We start from the raw sequence: 13,580 nt of genomic DNA, 5'->3' as shown, positions 1-13,580 counted from the left end.
CAGATATTTGGAGGTTGGCCAATCACTTGAGTTCCCATAGGCCAATGTGATGGTTAGGGGACTCATTGGGAGAGTCACATAGTGTTACAGGGACTTTGTGAGTGATTTTGAGCATTTCTACAATAGTTCCTACCTTTTAAGGTGGTCTACTACTTTTTAGGGAGAACTGATAGTTGAGAGGAGGACCACTTGGGGGACCACGGAGTAGAGTAGGTTCCTCTGGAGGTTTTTCTAGTACTTTGAGCAAGGTTCCTGCATTTTAGAGTGAGTTCCTATATTTTAGGAGGAATGGCCAGTTGGTCCGCAGGGGTTCAAAGTCCAGACAGCAACAGTGATCACAACACTTTAGATAGGAGTCAGTTCTGAGCTTCAGATTGGGATTTATTAATAAAAACGAAATAATAAAAAGTTGTTAAATGAATTAATTTAAATGAATACCATATTCAGTATATGTTAAATAAAGTATAATAAGGGCCATGGTCCCATTTGGCTAGGCAATAACTTATAAGTTGTGTTTATTAAAATAAAGGGGCCAATATAATATTAAAATAAAAAGGCTGAAGTTCAAACCACTTGAAGAGGCCACATATTTTCATAAAATTAATGGAAATGGAGGGAAAACCGTAAAGGGATAGAAATTGCTCGAGAGGAAGATAAAAATTGTTTTGGGCACCCATTTTCCATTATTCAGCATTGAATATTTTTTCCTACATGGTTGAGGAGAGCTCTGCATTGGAGTTTTCAGCAATTTAGGGACTCAATAAAAATCCTTGAATCCTACCAGCCTGTATGTTCCTCAAGTGCTAACGAAGATGGATAGGTTGAAGTTTCAGCATTCTGGAGATCGACATTGCATGTCCTTAGGAATTCTTGGTGGTTCGATCTGAAGAAAGGACTGTAGCTGCAAATTAGAAGCATTTGGGCTCCGATCTGATTGGGTTTCAGCATTTTGAGGTTGCCAGGCAATTCTTCTCCTAGCTGTACATCAGCCAGGTTATTGAGGGAGATGAAGTAAAGGGAGATTTGAGTGAAACTACTAAAGATATCGACCTGTACTATGTAGTTTGGGGATTCTGAGTGCATGAAAGAGGTATCACAGCCACCTTTCAGCATCTGCAACAGCCATATAGCCTCGATCACCAGGTGATGCCACTTGGGACAAGGGCTGTAGCAGATTTCAATCATTCTGAAGCCTGGAGTTGATCAGAACCAGATCACGGATTCTAGTCATTTTGAAACCTAAGCAATGTAAGATTTGGCTGTTCTAGTAACTAGTATGGCTCTGTAGTATTCTTGAGAAGATAAATTAAATAGCAATTCTTTCATTTTCAGCATTAATTTCAGTTTGAGCTAAGAAATTTTCCCAGCATTGTTTAACTAGTTGGAATTGCATTTAGTATATCAGTCAGTCAAAAAAAATATAAACTAAAATTGGAAAAACTAGAAAACCTAAAAGTCAGAATTTTGAAAAAAGCAAACAAGTTACATCTTGGTGGCCAAACACCAGTATCCTGAACAAAATCAATAGAACTCAGTGATTGCCTTCAAAGGCCCAGTTGGCATCTTTCATACACTAACAAATTTGAAGTATGCTGTGAGTAAGAAGTAAATGAAAAATAAATTTGCATTTAAGGTTACTAAATATACATGAAAATTAGAAGAAAGAAAACAGTTACTGTTTAAAACCAAACAATATTTTAAATTAGAAAATTAACTATGGTTTTCCCATAAAAAGAGAATAAAATCTAAAATAGAACAAGAAAATTGGTCTCTTTCAATTTTCCTTCTTTCATTAAGGTTCGATGAATCTAAATGAAAAACATTAAACAAATGTAGATGACATGCGGAATGAAATAAATAGAACAAAACAAAAACAAAAAGATTGAAAACGGAAATAACACCTCTTCAAATTGGCTCCAACATGATAGTGGGCTGCCACAAATGAACACTTGTCCTTTCAAATGCATCGATGGTTATAAATCTTCCCAAGTTGCATTCAATAAACATTTTCTGTTCAAGTTGTCTTCTGATATTTACTTCAATGGATTGTGTTTTTGAATTGCTCTTTGTTCCATTTTCCTTTTGATTGAAATTGAATTGAATACCTTTTGAGATTGTTAGAGGTCTTTATAAATTTTTAGCTTTGAGTATATCTTTCTCTCATTTTTATCTCAGAACTAGGCAATAAGGTCATACTAGCAGGACTCGCCAGGTTCATTTATTTGATTTTGGGATACTTGACAAGTTTGGGTAGACTTGTTGGGTACCTTGTTACCGATTCCTCTAGCATTGTTTGGAACTTTCTGAGTCCTGGGTATTCCAAGCGAGTTCCATATCAATGATGTGATGTTTTATTCTATATGATCAAATATATAAGCAACACTGCAATTGAAACCGGAAGCTATGCCACCAATCAAATGATTTAGTTTTTTGTTTACACTATATGAATGTGATGTTGGGAATTCCAAGAGAGTTCTATATCAATGATGTGATGTTATATTCTATATGATCAAATATATATGCTACACTGCAATTGAAACCGGAAGCTATCCCGCCAATCAAATAATTTAGTTTTTATTTACACTATATGGATGTGATGTTTTCCTGTATGGTCAAATATGTATTCCTTGGTATGTTCATTCTGTATTTCTGAAATGTTTATAAATGACGCCTATTAATGCACAAATAATGTTTGCAGGTTGCTAATTTTGAGTATGTGGATGAAGACAAGGAAGCAGCTGTAATAACTGAAGAGATGAATAACCAAGAGATGGATCATCAATCAAGTCACATATGTGCTACAGATAAGGCAAAGTATTGGGATGATCTGCTGAAGAGAAATTTTGAGCTGCAGCAAACTCAGGCACTCACTGTTCTTGGGAAGCGAAAGCCTTGTGATAAACAAGTACAAAATTCACTTAAACTCAAAGTTCACCTTGCATACAACTATTACATGCTAGTCATAATCTTATATTAGCAAAGCTAGAAAATATATGATTGTGTTGTATTTTATAGGTTCCTGGTTAACATATCCTCTTGTGACTAAATTTCAGTTCACAGGGTCTTTGCTGTTATTTAAAAACTTCTCTTGTCAAAGTTACATATGTCTTGGAACTAGTTGCTTGTAATGTCCCTTCTCCCATGTTGAGTATTTGATGCTTAAAACCTGTAACAAATGTTAGTAGATGGGAAAGACAACATAAATATATGAGTATAAAATAATTATTAGAAATTAACAAGATGAATATTATAAAATCATCTAAGTACTAATTCCCATACTAAACCCACCCAATCCTTTGATTTACCTAACCCTCTAATGAGAATAAATCTCAGTTAGGAAACCATCATGTTAAGAGAACCTTCTAAGGCCTTTGGGATCTCTATTAATGAGTGAACTTATTAACAATACATACTTGATAGAGATCCCACCTCTAACCAAGCCTCTCATCTCTAACATATGCATATAAATAACCACTACAATATATATTGTCTCTAAGAGATTCTCTACAGATCTCTCTCTGGGTTACAATTCAGAATCCCAACATTCAATCAAGAAAGCCCTATACCAAGTTCTTACTTGATCTCTATGAGAACTATAAAATTCTCATCTCAATCTTTGATCTTGATAATTTTATCTACCAACTGAATCATATCTATTTAAGAAAGAAACATATCAAATGAACACACTTCTGGCTCCCTTTAGTTTTTCATTGTATAATCCTTCATAGAATATATATTACTTCAATTTCCTACATTCAATATATATTAGTTTAGTTTCTTTACTTTCTCTACTCTGATGGTTTTTGTTTACCGCATGGAGTAAATGGATTAATGCACACAGACAATGAACAAGAATAGCAGAACTCCTTTTATTATTCGCATATGCCTAGAGATTACATAATGCTTATGATGATTATTTACAACGATCTCCGATAGGGTATATATACTACCCGCCAAACCTTCCCGAAGAGGTCCGTTGGCTACATGACAATGCTAATCCACCCATTGGCTACACACTCTTTACCGACGGCATCAACCCATCAGCTACACAATCTTTACCAACAACATCAACCCGTCGGCTACACAATCTTTACCAACGACATCATCCCCCCCAAAGGAAAAAGTCATCTGCGGACGACAATTACAAAATATCCAAGACAACATTAACTGACTAACTACAATAAGATAGATCTATTTCTATCACATCACTTTCACATTCATTCCGTGCCTGCACCAAATTGGTCTCCAACCTGTTGTTTCCCAAAACCGCAGATTGGAAATCCAAGAGCCTGCCACGTCTCCGATAGAACTTCTCAATTAGTTCTGGCCAATGAATGGAATACTTCTCGATTCCCTTGCACTTCAGGTTCCGCTACACCCAGGCGGGTAAACCTTTACCTCAAACGCTAACTGTCCAGTTCGAGGCTTTTCTATAGTGAATTTAAACTTGGAGTTCGATTGGCAAGGTCCTCGAACTCGATAAAACTGAAATTGGATGTTTGAATATTTGGATAAAATTTTAATAATAATGAATTTGATTTTGTTGTAGGAAGGATATATTAAATTTTCTGACTTTAATAACAAAAGACCAGTGCCAATGCTCATCCGGGCGATAGAGTCAACTTCAGTGAATTATCAAATATAACTTTATAATGTTTTACCCACTTTACTGCCAACAATTAAATAACTGAGATGCGATAGATCAAATATTATGCCATCTTAAATTAGTCCAGATTGAATTTTAACTCCTCTGGTAGGGAGACAAACTGGACGCAGATGCGGAAACAATTATTTATTTCACAATATCTGCGATGATCAAATTTAAAATGCTAAATAATCATATCCACTTATCTGATATTGAATTTGTATACAGAAATTTTAAAAAATAATTATAAAGGACGATTCGCCTGTAGTTTAAATCTCCACGCATTTAATAATAAGCAAAAAAACATTTTATTTTATTTATTAAAAATAAAATAACGGAATTTATATTACAAAGCCATAATAAGCCCCTTATTCCTCCGTACAAAAAAAAAAAGATACTCCTTCTTGTGTATGTAAAATGTTTGGATGATGAATATTACAATGTCTCCCCTGTATATATATCTTTCTCTTCTAAAGATGCGACCTTTCAAAATAGAAAAGTTACTCTCTTTCAATACTCAAAATCTTATCCTTGTATTTATTAATACTTTGCTTTAGATTATTTTAACTGCACCCTTTTTAATATAATCACCTAAATTAGCTTTGTGATTATCGGGCTTTTCTTCTTTGCCGGCAAATATTAATTTTATTAAAGTTTCATGTTTATTGCCTTTAGAGAAAATTATCATCGCAAAGAATTTTAATTGCAACTTATAACTATGCATTGGCTTGGACAGGCGTCGCCAATCATCTCTTTCTTCAACCATAGTTGTGCAAATTATATTGCCGTCATAAACAAGCCATCTGTCCTCCATCGCTGTCTATGTATGAATAATTTAAATGTCGCCATGGACTACCACTGTGCAAATTTCTGGCATGTCGGGTTCTGTAGGTGATCATTGTTGCATTGGGAGACTAGGTTGGGCATCGTGCCTAAGGATAGTATGCTTTTCAAACTTCGGTGGTTCCTCAAAGGATGACTTCGATCAACGTTAGACTTTCCTTCCTGCTCTTATTTCCATCGCATAAACTTCCATTACTTTGTGTATGTGATGAATATCATTTCCTGTGTGTTATACGGCTTTGCATGTGGGCAGCTTCATTTTTGACTTCGATTTCTTTCCTAACTTAGAGCTCTTTGCATTCATGCCTCACTCTGTGTAAGTCTTGCATAGTGTTTGCCTGCTATATCACGCTAAAGCCAATAGATTTCTTCAGACTTTCAACTGAAGCTCCTCACACAATTGGAATCCGACTCAATGCTTTAGTGCCCTCCATAAAAGACTGCTCCCGATGCCTCTCGATGGTTGAGTCATATCAACATACACTATTATCATTGTTTATTGGCATTAAAGACTGACCTATCTCCACTTTATTCCTATGCAATACTCGGCAATGAAAGACTTTGATTTGGCTTTCCTTTATGTCGCTGCTATACATGCATTTTCGGTGAAGATTTCCTTGACTGTTCCAGACGCCTCAATATATCATTGTTGTTGCTGTTGGACAGATTTTTCAATTAAAATGTTGACTCGTATATGTACAGGATTCTTTGTACTACATCTGAACAGGCTTGTTTATGGAGTTGCTGCCTGAAATTCCTATGCGCGTAACTGTAGTTGTCCATGATATGTTTGATTCTCTCTTTGGATTTAGCCTTGTAAAACCATATACTCCAGTCCTCTGAAGATTCCTCAATGCAAAATGAATAGGATATATATAATCTCCAAAACATTGCCTTTAATTTCATTTTATCAGGCCTCCTATCTTATTATATTCGTCCTTGATTATTGCCAACTAGTTAATTCCTCCAGATACATGCATACTCATCTTCATGGTTATCATTGTTCTTATTAAGAAACATTCAAATATGAGGTACTGTCATCACCGTGATATAATAGCCTGTATAGATGCATATTTACAGGACTGGAAGTAAAAACTTTAGCACTATATTGTGGTTCAAAACTGGATGTTGCCTTTGTGATATTGCTTGAACCTGCTATAGATATGTGTCGTGGTTCCTGGCGTATTCATCAGCACAATAATCATCTTTTGTCAGCAGTGTTTTCACAGGGTCTTTTGATCTTCACGAGAAATGAATATCTCTCTCGTATAAAAGTGCCTCATGTGGTTATAGCTCAGGGAGGTAAATTGCTTCACACAATTTGCAAGAGATGCAATGCTCCTCTGCCTTTGAATCGTTTTTCTTCACTTTAACAGAATGTTCATACATCTCTTCCTCTGTGACTTTCATTTATTTTATTGCTTTAATGATTTCATCCTCCCTCGTTTTCATACTGGCACCATTACACAATAGTCGTTGGGTATTTCTTATCTATAGATAGATAGAGTTGTCTTCCTTTCACATTATATTTGCTTCAAAAATATCATGACTATGAATCTTTGTGCTCTCCCTTCATCCCTATTGGGCAGCTATTACTGTGTTGAGGTTTGATTGGGATTTTCTATTTCCTTCATTATAAATGGGGCTTAATTTTTGCAAAAAATTTAGGTTCCATCAGTGGCTCTTTCTGGGGATGTATGCTCCCTGTGAGCATAGCGAGATTCCAGTTATGTCTGGAAGAGCAGACCGAACATCCATGCTGTAACATGATGCTAGGTGAGTATGAGTGGCCCCGGGCCCTCCAAAAATGTACTTTGGTTCTTTCCTCTATCAAACACCTTATTCTGATCAAGTAACAATTTCAACCTTGCTATATGGGAGGCATCATCCTTATAAACAACACTTATTTCTTCCATTTCATCAATGCATTCTTGATGCAGGAGCATCCAGAGGTATAAGGGCAATCCTGTGTCACCCAAAAAAAAATGTACTTAGACTTAGTTTCTGTTTCATGTCTTTACATTTTTGGATACCCATTTGGGTCAAATAAAGGTTCCAACTCTCACAGTTCAACTATCAGTGTGCTAGAAAATCCCGAAAAAATAGGAGCATGTAATTTTCCCTTTCTGTTGTGTCCATTTTGTTCTTGGGTTGTGTCCCCATCAATTCTCTAGTATGTGTCTTATGTATATCTTTTGAAATGTCATCAGGTGCCCTGTGATTTTTGCTGAATAGAAAATTGCTGGAGTCATATTTTTCATTTGTTATACAACCATTGGAATGCATCCTCTTTACCTAATTGTCTTGCACACAATCTGCCCCATCATCAAGATGTTTCTTCTTACAAGAAAGATTTGAAGACAACTCACATTCAAGAAATGTTACCTCTCTCTCATCAAGAGTCTGATTAGATAGTACATTGGGACAATTTTCAGAACTAATCTCCAATACACTCTCCTAATGACACATATCTGACTCCATATCTCCTTTACATGTTTGAAACAACCCCTCCTCATAGGATGAACTAATGCATGGCTCATTTGCTAAATACACCAACTCATTCATATCTTGAGTTTCATCATCTTCAAAATCAGGCTTGCTATTTTCATCATGGTGCTGATGGATTTGGCTGCATGCAAGATCTTCCTCAAACAATGGATTTGAGAATATAGTGAATTCAGGCATATCTCCTTCTGCTTGCTCCTCAAACAAAGGGTTTACGAACATAGAGAATTCAGGCATGGCTTCAGAAGAGCTTTCACCCAGATCATCAAGTGTTTCATTAAATAGTGTACTAACTTCATCGCTTTGAGAATTATAATCTGCTTGACCAGCAAGGGGGATATCTTCATCAGCAATATACTCTAAAACTTCTTCCTGTTCATACATTGTGTACAATTCTATTTCATCTTCATAATATGATTCTTCAGAATGATCACTTCTTTCATCCAATACCTTCTTAGAATGCACTGATTCATCAACTTGCTCACCATGGTGATTTGAGAAAAAATTTAGACCATTTCTTTCAATGTGTTTTTGATATTCCTGATCTAGTAAGGATGAAATCTCCTCCACACTTAAAGAATCCTCTTCCTCATTTTCACTCACCATCATCTATAGGCATATAAGTATCATCATGAGCTGATTCTCCTTTAGTATTTTCAAAAATTTCATCTCTATTTGAATTTGAAACATCACTTGACTCATTTGTTACTTTAGTCCTACATTCATTATCCTCTGCAACTAGTTCATTATCCATGAGTTCAAGAAAGTTAAGAAACTGATGATCGTATAAGAGGCCTGATTCTCGCATCCTGTAGAGAAGATCAGATGATGGAGGTTTGTATTTTGAAGGTATTTCTTGATAAGCATTTAACATTCTCAGGAAGAATTCTATTGTAGATTCATCTTCTTGCTTTTCTAAATTCAAATATGCATCCAAAAGAGATATATAACTCGGACTTTCATCCAATATTTGGAAAAGAAGCATCAAATACGGGTCATCTGGTGAGATTCCCAATTCACAAAACTTTCTTATCAATTCCTTGTGTGAAGGCATGATGTCTGAAGATACTTCCTGAAAAATATCCACCATCCTTACAAACAAAATTGCATCAAACACACGATTTTTGTGATTTTCTTCTGATTCCACTCTTTCTGGCAACCACTGATGTTTTACTACTTGCTTATGTCCTTCCCTTTCTTTGGGCATCGTCTGTTATGCATTCTAAACATTTTTGATTTGTCGACGTTTCTTTTTTTTTTTTTATCTCCTTCACTTTTGACTGCTTCCTTTTGCCTTCACTTCTGGCAAGATGCCTGATTACAAGAATTTACTAACCTCCACGGGAACATCAGCCACAAGAATTCATTCTACGAAATAATAAAACACCCCTACCGAAATCATAAACACCTTCGCCGAGATAGCATCATCTGCAGAAGAGGGGCTCTACAAGAATGAAGTCTGTGGAAGAAAAGATAGCTGCAGGCTCTACAAGAATGGAGTCGCCAATGAACAAGATGCAATCCGCGGGGATAAAAAGGTAATCGCCATGCATGTCCGTGGAAAGAAGGAGATGCTAGGCCGCGGAAAAGGAGCTTCTAAAAAAAGAAGTTTGCGGGATAAAAGAATAATGTCGTGGATGGAAAAGAAAGCTGCAGGTGAACAAGGTAATCCGTAGGGAAATAGGAGGAAGCCTGTGGAACATAAAGCAACTCCTGCAAATTAAAAACTCCATGGAAAAACAACGAAAGGCACGGGGAAACAAAGGAATCCCATGGAAATGAATGCGCGGCCTTTTAAAAAAACTCCTTGTAGAAAGACACTGTTCGTGGAAGGACGTCTGCGGAGTAGCCCGCGGGACACACTGTCCACGGGACAGTGTACACGGCTTGCCTCACTATACTTTTCCATTTTTTAAAAAAAATTTTAAAAACACAACAAACTCAATTTTGCCTCTAGACTTCGTCATTCTTTGATGACGAGGGAGTCGTTCGGACTTCATCATTTTGTGACGACGAGGGAGTCTTCCTAGCATGGTACATCTTCAGCTTTGAATCATTGACTGCCTTCGGTATTGCTTGTCCGTCTAATGTCCACAACTTCATTGCTCCATTGTCACCTACATCCCAGATCTGGTATGGCCCGACCCACCTGACCTTAAACATTCCTGGTTTATTTCGTTCGTCATAATTCAAAACCAACTGGCCCAGTTGAGACCTATTCAGTTCTAGTGCTTATCACGCCACGCTTTGCGTCTGTTTTGTGTCACCTCTGTAGCCCATTGTGCCTGCAGTCGTCGCTCATCCAGATTATTTCCTTGCTGTCGGCACCCTTCAACTAATTTTATGGTGCGGTGTATTCTTTTCTTTCCATGCGGTCTGTTCACCATGTACTAGATGGTGGGATCTTTCCTTTTTTTGAGTTCGTACTGTATGTTCTTCCCTTCAGCTTCAGCCATAACTGCCTTTCCTTCTTCCACTTCTTTGTATTCCTTCAGACATTCATTTTCCTCTTTTTTCTCACCTTCGTCGACCCTTAACATATTACAACTCGGAAAGAGTTCATAGTCTTCTATCTACCACTAGAAAAGGCCATTCACTGAGACTAGGTCGTCTTCATTCGATCCTCCTTCTAGTCTCAATACTCCTTCATCCAGTTCCATTACTCCTTCGTCTTCACTTTCACCTTCACCTTCTGAGTCTGACGACGCTGCCTCCTCACCTACCATTTGTGTGTAAATCAATGACAAATTTTTGCCCCTTGCTTTCCTGGTAACTTAGCAGTTGGTGCAATATTTGTGAATGCCGATCGGAGTTGAGGCATTGTGACCAATAGATCGCCTATTTTGACAGGTACCTCAGTTTGTAATATTTGGTGTACGATGTTTTGTTCTGTGCAGTTCCTTGCTGAGGTACTAGTGGTATCCTTCAACTAAGATGTCTCCACCTGTGCTGTTTTTCCAATTTTTGCCCGTGCTTCCTCCAACTTCCTCTTCTTTTCTTCTGTCAGGTCAGTGTATAGTTTTTCTTACTTTCATGTGATTGCCAGAACCTCCTCTTCGTCTGTCCCGATGGTGATCAAGTTCACTCCGGACTTCGGGCACTTGGCATCTTCATGATCACTGGGTCCGCACCATCTACATAATAATTTCGGTGTGTTTGTCGTTGTACAATCTCAGGCAAGGTGGCCCCACAAATTACATGCTTGGCATTGAACCATTGGTTGACCGTTTGCATTGTATTGAATTCAACTTCGGCTGCCATTGTTATTGTTATTGTTTACATTGTTGTTGATTTGCCCTTTGCTATTATTTCTGTACCCACCCAAAGTGGCACTATCAATGTTTGTGTTTTCTCCTAACGTGGAAGTTGCCTTTGTCACGAGCACTTGTTGAGGTCCTCTGGTTTTCATATTGAAGGGGCATTCTTTTATGGAATGTCCTATGATCTCGCAGATCTCGCAGAACTAGTTCTTTGGACGGGATTCCTTTTTGTGACCTTCTGCCTTACATTCCGTGCACCATAGTTCACTTCCCTTCATTTCTTTATGCATGTTCTTAAATTCTTTCATCATGTGAATCATGTCCTTCTAGAGAGCTCGGACCTTTTTTCTGCTATTTTCATCATCGCCGCTATCTTCTCTCGAGGATGTGTCATCATCTGAATAGGATGAACTACTCTTCTTTTTCTTTTTTGTCTTCTGCTCACTTTCTAAGTTCATTGCTCGATTGTATGCTTTAGTGTATGATGACGATGGCACAATCTTCATCTTCTTCTGCAATTTTGGATGTAGGCCTTCAACGAACCATCTTTTTTGCAGCCCATTTGCTGGCTTATTTTTCATTTTATTTATTAACTCTTTTAATTTCCTAGCGTATACTTGGACAGTTTCATTTTTCCCTTGCTTTGTATTGTATATCTCCACTACGATCTCATTGTTGTCACGCAACAGTTGAAATTCTGTGATAAATTCTTTTTTAATGTTGTCCTAATTGATTAACTTTTGGGGATCTGTATCAGCAAACCAATCAATTACGACAACTTGTAGGGTTGTCAAAAATTACCGGACCCATTCGTTTGTATCTGTTATGCCATTTTCCCTCCAAATCGTTTCCCATGTTTTACAGTGTTGGATTGGATTGGCCGTACCATCGCCATCAAACTTTAGGAGCTTTTCCTTTGGTCCCTTCATTTCTACTAGATTTTGTGCACGGGCATTGTTTGGTCCTGCAATAGTGGCGCTGTTCACTCCTACACCGTGGCTTTGCACTCCCACACCGGCGATCTGCACTCCTAGACTGGCACTCTGCACTCCCACGCTGGCGATTTGCACTCCCACATTGGTGGTCTGTACTCCCACATCGACGCTCTCTCCAACAGTTGTCTTATCTCCAATAGCTGTGTTCTCTGGTGAAGAAGGGTCTTCCCGTTCCAGAAGTGTATCGTAGACGAAGAGTTCACTCCACGCTTGTGCTCCCTTGGCGATTCCCTTCCATCTGGATTCTCTTCCCTCGGTGAATAGAGGCTCAAAAATTCTTCCTTGGCTTCTTCCACCAATTCCACCTGCTGTCAAGTCGCCTCCAACAATTCCTCAGCACTTCAGTGTCTGTCGGCAATCTTTTGAAACCTCTGTCTACATTCGGCCTGCTACGCCAAAATTAAATTTCCTTGAGCTGTGCAGATTTCATCTTTGTCCTTCAGCTTATTCTTATTTTTGTTTAACTGATTTGGCATTAGTTGTCATTCCTCAGCCTTGTTCCAGGTCCATTAGGCAACGGTGCCAAATGTTTACCACATAGATTAATGGATTAATGCACACAGACAATGAACAAAAACAACAGAACTCCTTTTATTATTCGCATATGCCCATAGGTTATATAATGCTTATGATGATGATTTACAATGATTTTCGATAGGGTATATATACTACCCACCGAACCTTCCCGAAGGGGTCCGTCAGCTACATGACAATGCTAATCTACCCATCGGCTACACACTTTTTACCGACAACATCAACCCGTCAGGTACACAATCTTTACCAATGACATCAACCCGTTGGCTACACAATCTTGACCGATGACAGTTTTGTAATTCAACTCTCTTAGGTATAATTGTTTTTTAATCCTCTCATATTTTATTTATCATCCATGTCCTTTTCAAAGAGTCACAAACCTTCATAATCACAATCCTTTTGAAAAGTCACAACCCTTCATAATCACAATCCTTTGGAAAAGTCATAACACTTCATAATCAAAACCCTTTGAAAAGTCACAACACTTCATACTCGCAATACTATAAAAAGTCACAACCTTTCATAATCATAATCATTTTGAAAAGTCACAACTCTTCATAGTTAAAATATTTTTGAAGAGTCACAACCATTCATTATCACAACCCTTTCAAGGAGTCGTATCCTTTCATCATTGAAAATATTTAAAAGTCACTTGTTTTCTTCTCATTCCTCTTTTAATAATCCTTCTTTAACTCTTCTCTTCTTCCTTACTCTTTAAAATGAACTCTTCTCCCTTTTATACTTTAATTTTAAAGAGTCACATCTTTTTATTATATCTCTTGACTTTTTATTAGATTT

At 37.4% G+C, this 13,580-nt stretch overlaps 1 protein-coding gene across 7 annotated transcripts in view; it reads left to right on the top strand.

Moving 5' to 3' along the window:
* The window catches only part of LOC149564395 (CHD3-type chromatin-remodeling factor PICKLE-like), a 342,454-nt gene that overhangs the window by 174,143 nt on the left and 154,731 nt on the right, over window positions 1-13,580 (top strand). For all 7 annotated transcript variants that reach the window (XR_016364201.1, XM_089827450.1, XM_089827449.1 and 4 more), the window contains exon 21: window positions 2,699-2,905. Coding sequence is in view for 6 of the 7 variants with exons in the window: in XM_089827450.1 (XP_089683576.1) it covers window positions 2,699-2,905 (207 nt within the window). In the remaining variant the exon portion in view is untranslated. The remainder of the gene's footprint in view (window positions 1-2,698; window positions 2,906-13,580) is intronic.

The sequence above is a fragment of the Cupressus sempervirens genome, chromosome 4 (assembly GCF_028749045.1).
Source record: "Cupressus sempervirens isolate cs-2001-9-10 chromosome 4, ASM2874904v1, whole genome shotgun sequence".
Lineage (NCBI taxonomy): Eukaryota > Viridiplantae > Streptophyta > Pinopsida > Cupressales > Cupressaceae > Cupressus > Cupressus sempervirens.
Note: the sequence above shows the minus strand (reverse complement) of the source record. Positions and strands in the feature narration are given on the sequence as shown.